Source organism: Cucurbita maxima, unplaced genomic scaffold (assembly GCF_002738345.1).
Source record: "Cucurbita maxima cultivar Rimu unplaced genomic scaffold, Cmax_1.0 Cma_Scf00091, whole genome shotgun sequence".
NCBI lineage: Eukaryota > Viridiplantae > Streptophyta > Magnoliopsida > Cucurbitales > Cucurbitaceae > Cucurbita > Cucurbita maxima.
This window is the reverse complement of record NW_019272107.1, coordinates 32,450-41,085: the sequence shown is the minus strand read 5'-3', so window position 1 is coordinate 41,085 and position 8,636 is coordinate 32,450. Positions and strand designations below refer to the sequence as shown.

General features: G+C 35.6%; 1 protein-coding gene across 1 annotated transcript; it reads left to right on the top strand.

Annotated features, from left to right (window-relative positions):
• Positions 1 to 2,977: 2,977 nt before the first annotated feature.
• LOC111472916 (NAC domain-containing protein 53-like) lies at positions 2,978 to 6,678 on the top strand. The gene is made up of 6 exons (XM_023118513.1): positions 2,978 to 3,164; positions 3,275 to 3,549; positions 4,655 to 4,762; positions 4,929 to 5,258; positions 5,717 to 6,049; positions 6,220 to 6,678. The coding sequence occupies exons 1-6, from the start codon at positions 2,987 to 2,989 to the stop codon at positions 6,505 to 6,507; spliced, it is 1,512 nt and encodes a 503-aa protein (XP_022974281.1). The 5' UTR covers positions 2,978 to 2,986; the 3' UTR covers positions 6,508 to 6,678.
• Positions 6,679 to 8,636: the final 1,958 nt, after the last annotated feature.

Genomic DNA, 8,636 nt, shown 5'->3' with positions numbered 1-8,636 from the left:
TTTTTGGTTGCAAATTAATGTATTATATACTAAGATTAAGATTATTTAGTGATAAGTTAAGAAGATTAATAGTCCATTTGAATGTAGTCTAACTGATTTAAGACATTCTCAAACAACATATCAGAGATACAAATTTCAAAGTGTTCGTGCATTAATCACGCTTGGCTAGAAAGGGATGAGACTACTTGCAAAACTGAGAGAATCTATGAGTATGGCACCTTGCCACACATACCTTGATGGCCCATCAGAAGGATTGGTCTAGTTAGTTCGGCTTGAGGTGACTAGAGCAGGCTTTAGCTACCTCATGATGGCCATTCCATCACAATGCGCTCTTTCGGGTAGGTTTTGGTTAGCTTTCTTTGAGGTTGATGAATAACGATTGTTTTTACCATTTACCTCTAGTTTTGTCTTTGTATAGATCTATTTAAGCCTAGATTCAACTCGATTTCTTCACAAAACTTTTATATCTTGTTTTCAGGAAGACACTGGAATAAACTTCATCGATTTTGGACAATAGAGCAAAAAGTTGATTGAGTTTTCTATTCAAATTATCTTTGATCTCTTAGAAAGTTAATGAAATAAGTTCGTTGGGCTTGGATTGAGTTTTCAAAATCTACCCTCGGGTTGGAATTGGAGGCTCGATTTGGGGTATTGGTTCGAGATATTCTTAGCCTTCAATTTTTTAATAAAAATGGTTAAATTTTCGATTAAATGATGTACGGGAACTCGTGAATTTAAAAAAACATTCAAGAATTAACCCGGATTAAATCTTGAGTTTGGAAGATTCTATTGGAATTAGAGATCATTTGGACAGTTGGACAGTTGGATATTTGGATATTTATTCAGCGGGTTAAGTCTAACGTTAATATGATAGCATATTTTGTTGTAGGGACCGTTTTGCAAATATCCAAAATTCAGGGCCCTTTTAGCAGTTTTATATTTTAATATATTATTTATGAAAAAATCTATTTTTTTTTTTTTTTTTTTTAACTCCTTCCCTAATTTTAACCACCTTTTCCTTATTGGGCCTTGGGCCTTGGGCCTGTTGAATTTCCTTCTCCATCATTAATTAAAAATCAAGAAAATTTGCTAAAAGTGAGTAAAATGTACCATTCCTTCTCACAGCCTTAGATCCTTACAAAACTTTGGTGGAGTATTAAAATTCCATCCTTCAACATCTTAAACAAATATTATGAAACTCGAACAAGAATGTTTAGATTTAAATTATCTAAAAGCCCCCAAAACGATAAGAAATCAATCTAAAGAAAAGTTTTGGAATAGATTACCTTAATGGTTAAGATCAAAAGTAAGAAATAAGAAATCAATCTAAAGAAAAGTTTTGGAATAGATTACCTTAATGGTTAAGATCAAAAGTAAGAAAAACTCATTTCTAAACTCGCATTTGAATCACCTCACAACATAGTTTGATCAACACTACTTGAATGACGGTAACATACAAATCTAAATACAAAAAATGTAAAAATGATCATAATATGTAACTCTACTTGAATGACGGTAACATACAAATCTAAATACAAAAAATGTAAAAATGATCATAATATGTAACTTTCATTATTGAAACCAAATAAAAAATCGAACTTGAAATAGTTGCGAAACAAAGTGGTTCAAACATGTGGAGTTTGGAGTAAGAAAATAAAAAAACAGGCAAAAAAATCTTCTCATTAAGTTTGCTTAAACATGTGGAGTTTGGAGTAAGAAAATAAAAAAACAGGCAAAAAAATCTTCTCATTAAGTTTGCTTAATCTTTACTTTTGTTTTATTTTAAATAAAATTTTAATCAATTCTAATGTTTCTATATTGTGGATGAAACGTTTATTTCCAACCAAGACTACATGTAAAATAAAAGAGAAGAGCCGTTATTAAAGTTTTTGGAAGGCGCATTTGAGGCAAATTAGGTTTTTGAAGGAGGTGTCGGTATTACAACGAGTTAGTATCAATTTGGTCAATTTGGATCAGGCTGAGGAGACCGCCCTCGATATCCCATATTGAGGCTTTGAGCACAATGAGTATCATTGAGCATGCTGTTGTAAATTGTCATAAGTTTTGATTTGATTTTGTTATTTGGATTAGATTTGATTGTGGTATTTGAGGTAATTTGATGTCGGAATTTGGGAGAGTTTTGGGTGTCACATTGTATTTGTTGAGTGACATATTGTATTGGTGAGTCTTTGTAGTGTGATAGCGAGATATTCACTTGTAACACTTTGTTTATTAGTGATTGGTTGCTACCCGTAGATGTAGGGAAACTTCTTCTCTCCGAACCACGTAAATATCTTGGGGTCTATTTGTGTAATTTCGTTCATTGGTGGTGTGAGTACATTTGTTCTGCTTTTTGTGCATAACACATGCCCCACATGCCCTTGACTAAGCTTGAGTCGGTTTTGATCTTGTTCTGCTTTTTGTGCATAACACATGCCCCACATGCCCTTGACTAAGCTTGAGTCGGTTTTGATCCAACAACATTGTGGCCTTGCCTTGTTTTCAAGTCAATGTTACTCCAAACAATGAGTGTGGTTTAGAACTTTGGTCGATTTACATCCAAAATTTGGCTTGATGGGTTAAAGAGTAGTGCAAATCGGTATTAGCCAAGCTTCCTATCACTTTCGAAAATTGTAATAATTTAGATAATGAGTCAAGTGTTGGCGCTTGAAGCTTCGGAGTGGTGCGGCTTGAATTGACAGTCACCAATAGCCACTCTCCTTTTCATATTCGCTTTCTAGTCATTAGCTTCTTTACGAAGTTGAAGACCTCCACTCTCACGGGCAGACTCCGATTCAGAGTCAATGGAAATCCCTCTACTTAATTCCTTCCTCCTCCTCCATTTCTCTTCGCTCCCCTACTCCTTTCTTCTTCTTCCCATAAACATACGCCACGAATCTTGTAGTTATCGCAAACTAGATGGCCGATTGCATCGTTCTTCCTTCTGGGGATTTATTGCCGGTCGGATTCCGTTATCGCAAACTAGATGGCCGATTGCATCGTTCTTCCTTCTGGGGATTTATTGCCGGTCGGATTCCGCTTCCATCCGACGGATGAGGAGCTAATTAATCACTACCTGAAGAACAAGATGCTTGGAAGGGAATCCCTCGTTGATTACATCCGTCAAGTTGATATCTGCAAGTATGAGCCATGGGATCTTCCTTGTACGTTTAATGTTTATCCCTCTTTCTCGATCACATTTTTTTTCATTTCATGCCTTCGCATTTGCATTTGTCCGTCTCTACTTTCTCTAACGTTCTGTATCTCTTCGTAGTCCTTTCAAACGACCATACAAGTGAGCAGGAATGGTTTTTCTTTGCTGCCCAAGATTTGAAGTATTCCAATAGCCGTCGATCCAATAGGGCCACAAAAACCGGCTACTGGAAATCCACGGGCAAGGACCGCAAAATCTTGGCTCCACGAACCAAGAAGTTGATTGGTACCAAAAAGACTCTGGTCTTCTACAGTGGCCGGGTTTCAAATGGAATCAGGACCAATTGGGTCATACACGAGTATCATCTTCATTCCGATCCCCAGTTCGCGCAGCTGGTGATTTCCCTCATTCTTTGTCCCCTATTCATTTTTTCTTCATTCCGATCCCCAGTTCGCGCAGCTGGTGATTTCCCTCATTCTTTGTCCCCTATTCATTTTTTCTTCGCGTCTCTCTACTCTAATTTCCTTTCTTTTGTGCTTCTGCTTATGTCCTCTCATGCTGCTCTCATGTGATTTTGAACGTTGAATCTTGATATGTACTAAAAGCTTGACTTTGATTAGGAAATATGAATTTAACCGTTGGGTTGAGGATGGTTGGGAGAGGAGTCCCTTGTCGACTAATTAAGGGGTTGATCATTGGTTTATAAGTAAGGAATATATTTCATAGGTATGAGGCCTTTTGGGAGAACCAAAGCAAAGACATGAGAGCTTAGGCTCAAATTGGACATTCATAGGTATGAGGCCTTTTGGGAGAACCAAAGCAAAGACATGAGAGCTTAGGCTCAAATTGGACATTATCATACCATTGTGGAGGTTTATGGTTCCTAACATGGTATCAGAGTCATGCCCTTAACTTAGCCTTCTCAAATATCGAACAAAGAATTGTGAGCCTCGAAGGTGTAGTCAAAAGTGACTAATAACTTAGCCTTCTCAAATATCGAACAAAGAATTGTGAGCCTCGAAGGTGTAGTCAAAAGTGACTAAAGTGTCGAACAAATGGTGTACTTTGTTCGAGGGCTCCAAAGGAGTCGAGCCTCAATTAAGAGGAGGTTGTTCGAAGGCTCCATAGACCTCGGGGAGGCTCTATAGTGTACTTTGTTTGAGGGGAGGATTGTTAAGGATTGTTGGGAGAGGAGTCCCACCACGGCTAATTAAGGGGTTGATCATAGTTTATAAGTAAGGAATACATACCAAATTGGTTTGAGGCCTTTTGGAAAAATCAAAAGTAAAGCCATGAGAGCTTATGCTCAAAGTGGACAATATCATAGTATTGTGGAGATTCGTGATTCCTAACGATTTGCATTGGAGTATATGTTGGTCTAGTTTCTTGATGATGCTTAGTTTAACTGTCCCCCTGTCCTCTTTTTCATGCAGAGGCCGTTTGTTATTTGTCTCCTAAAGAAAAAGCTGGATGAGAATCCCTGTCCTCTTTTTCATGCAGAGGCCGTTTGTTATTTGTCTCCTAAAGAAAAAGCTGGATGAGAATGATGTTTTGATATGTGATGAAGCTGAACAAAATGGTCTTATGAATTTGACGTTCGATAATGAAGTCTCAGTGAACGATATGTGATGAAGCTGAACAAAATGGTCTTATGAATTTGACGTTCGATAATGAAGTCTCAGTGAACCAAAATAAAGAGGTTAGAATTTAGAAAGATCAATCCCTGGACGTTGCCTAGTGCCTACTGCAGCATGATTTGTTTTAATAATCTTAGCATTCATATGTTCAGATTCCAGGAAATGGACAATCATTGTTTCCACCGAATCTCCAGGTTTCGGGTTACGATTTTTCTCAATTGGAGTCCCTTTTGTTTTGTGACCGGGAACCCATTTCAATGGATTTCCAAGCTAACAACAGCTACGGGACTCCCGTCGATAGACCTACTGATGAGGAAATCGATATTGAGGAGATTTATCTCCATGAAGGGACACCAAATAGTTCAACCAGTGGTTTCAACTGGAAGGAATTGCTCGAAAAGGTTGATCTAGACCAGGGTGGTGCACTCAAAGGTGACACTGGCATGTATGCAACTTTAAATCTGCAGGTAAAAAATGTTATAAATCTTTAAGTTTACACAAATGTCTTGGTGGAAAGCAACTTTAAATCTGCAGGTAAAAAATGTTATAAATCTTTAAGTTTACACAAATGTCTTGGTGGAAATCCTTGACTGAAGAAATTGATTCGAGCTTTCTTAAACCATGTTTTTTCACTGTGATTCCACTTCTGATTTATGTCATGTTAGAAATTGTGAGAACGAAATATTCTTTATAAGAGTGTAAAAACTTCTTCCTAATAGACACGTTTTAAAAATGTTGAGGTATACCCAAAAGGAAAAGTCCAAAAAGTAGAATGTTGTCCAAAGAGTAGAGTGTTTGCTAGCGGTGCATTCGATTATTATTAGAGCTAAATAGTCTGTATTTCATTGTGCATTGCAGGGTAATTCTACTTCTCACAGCGATTATTATTAGAGCTAAATAGTCTGTATTTCATTGTGCATTGCAGGGTAATTCTACTTCTCACAGCATGTTCGATGAACATAGTTCAAGGGTACCAACTCAAACTACGCCGATCATTAAAGAATCGCGTAGAAGCCCACTTACTTCAAAGATTTTCAAGTATGGAGGGGAAGAAGATCTTTCCTCTGTCCGGCCTCGTGGAGATGAACTTCAAACCAATGGCATTTCATACCTCAGTGATGACTCTGATAGGGAAACAATAACTTTAAGATTTCAAAGCCAACCCAGATCCGATAAGGTTGTAAACCACGCAAAGGATTCACAAAATGTCCAATGGAAGAGGAAAAGTCAACTCCAAGTAGTATCATCCCCCGACAAGGTGAGAGAACAGAACAAAAATACTCAAAAATGTTCTTCTCGTGAAACCAATTTGAATGACTTCAATTTTGCATGTCTTACATGAAACATCGTTTAATTTGCAGGCAAATGAAACCAATTTGAATGACTTCAATTTTGCATGTCTTACATGAAACATCGTTTAATTTGCAGGCAAAAGCAGTTTCAAAGTGGAAGAAAGTTGATGGAGCAGCTGCAACTTCAAATAAAGACATTGTTGTAGACCGAGAAACTGAAGTTAAGAGTCGTGTAGCCCACCAGTCCAATTCAACTGGACGTGGGTCTGTTGAGAGTCGAGGAAAGCGTTGTTCTAGTATCCTGACTACAAAATGCATTCACCACAGATCAAGCTCCGCATCCGCCTATGTTGCCAGAGTATGTATAGGCCTTATTTTGTTCTTCGTAGTTGCAAGAGATATGCTGCTGGATGGAAATTGGTGATAAAATTTAGTACCCATATGGATATGATACAGGTAATTATGATACTCATAATAGCATGTTACTATGCATTACTGTAATTAAGGAAGGTGTTTAACTAAGTTGATAATAAGTTATTTCTTCTCGCGTGTTAGCTGTGTAAGCAAGTTAATAAGTTAAGCTGGTTGTGTTAAAGCTATCCTTTTCTGTATAAATACGCTCATCGAGGAATGATTAATAATAATTTACGTTTTGTAAAAGGTCGAGTATGGAAAATATCTAGTAAGAAACTCTCATATTCGGGTTAGATATACATACACATAGAATTAGCAAGTAAAATTTAAGGGACCGATTTTTATTTCAAAATAATGACCTGCCTTGGATCAGAATTATCTAGCTCGATGTGAACCAACATGTAAAGACATTAACCATCTAAAAAGACCTTGAATCATCCATAACGCCCCAAAACATTACATAACCATGTATGAGGAAGGTCCCTTACTCTCTCAATCCAAAACTTGTTTAATTCAGCGTAATTCTTTGTCAACCAAAAACAACGAAGTATATGGTCAAGAACCTAACTCAAATTTATCTGCTTAATTTGTAATGGGCCCACGTCTCAACGTCCTTGTTGAGAGTCGCTCTGCGAGATTTATAAGACTTACTAACTCAATCTTCTCCAACTCAGTTCTTAATTCATGTTCAATAAGTCTGAAATTAGCCCCTGCTTGTTCATACGAAAGGTGCGAAAAGGCTCGAGTCCTTATTAATTTGTGCTTGTAATCGTTTGAACTTGCAAATTTGATTATGATGAGTTATGAGTAATCCAAAAATAACAACTTTGAGTATAATTACTTTAATGTAAGATTTCAGTCTAACCACATAGATTGTTCTTGTAGAGACGGTTAGACTATGATGTTTACTTGTAGGTTATTCAACCGCTATACATGATAAATGACTATATGTTGTTTTAATAGAGATTGTTAAGCTATAAAATTTGGTGTTTACTTATAGGTTTCTCAATGCTATACATGATAAATGACTATATATTATTTTAATAGAGACCATTAGACTATGGAACCTAATGTCTGCTAGTAGGTTACTCAGCGAATGTAATGGTCTTAAATAGTCATATATTGTGGTTTAACATGAAAAGGGGATCAATTTACCTAAAGCGAACCTAATTGTACATTTAATTGAGTCATTTAATATAATTTTAGAATATTTGTGCTGAATCATGATGCTATAGCAAATTTTTTAGGGACGACAGAGAAATTATAATCCAAATCATCATGCACATGGATAGCTGAATACTCAATGAGAGAGGCATCAAAGACGAAAAGAACGGAAAATACAACAGCAGGGGGTTCTATTCCGGTAAAAAACAGAGAAAACGAGGAATAAGAACCCTATTCAGCCGTTGTTGACAATAGAATGAAAAAGAAGACTAAGAAATATAAATTAAGGCAAAGAGGTGATAAACTAAGTCAAATAGCTACACGAGAGCACAAAGGAGGAGAACTTACTCAGAATAAAGATTGAATTGCATACGCTCAATTTGTGAAATATTTATCTTCTAATTAATAGATTTATTATGAGATACAAAACATTTCATAATTTTGTTTTATACAAAATTACTATATACGATACTCCACTCATATGTCTCTACGAGACATATTTTGATAAAATTATTTATAATTAAAAAAAAAAAAATTAAATATTAGAATAAGAATTTGTATTTAAATTTTGAATAAAAACATTGGTTAAATATATACTGATATAATTTATTTAAATAAGATTTAAGTAAAAAATTATTTTTGATATATAATGATACATAATTTTGTTTAAATATATACTGATATAATTTATTTAAATATATACTGATACATAATTTTGTTTTATACAAAATTATTTTTGAATATTGAATTTGTAAGTGGATTAGGTTTAAAATTAGTTTGCAATTTATTTCCAAGAAAAAAACAACAAACCATTATTTGGATCGCCAAAAAAGCTACAATTAAAATAATAATACAATCATTTCATGATTCAAGTGGTGGACTCTAAGTCGTTGGCTAAAATAATAATACAATCATTTCATGATTCAAATGGTGGACTCTAAGTCGTTGGCGTCTTGTGCAGACACTCGTTAACTA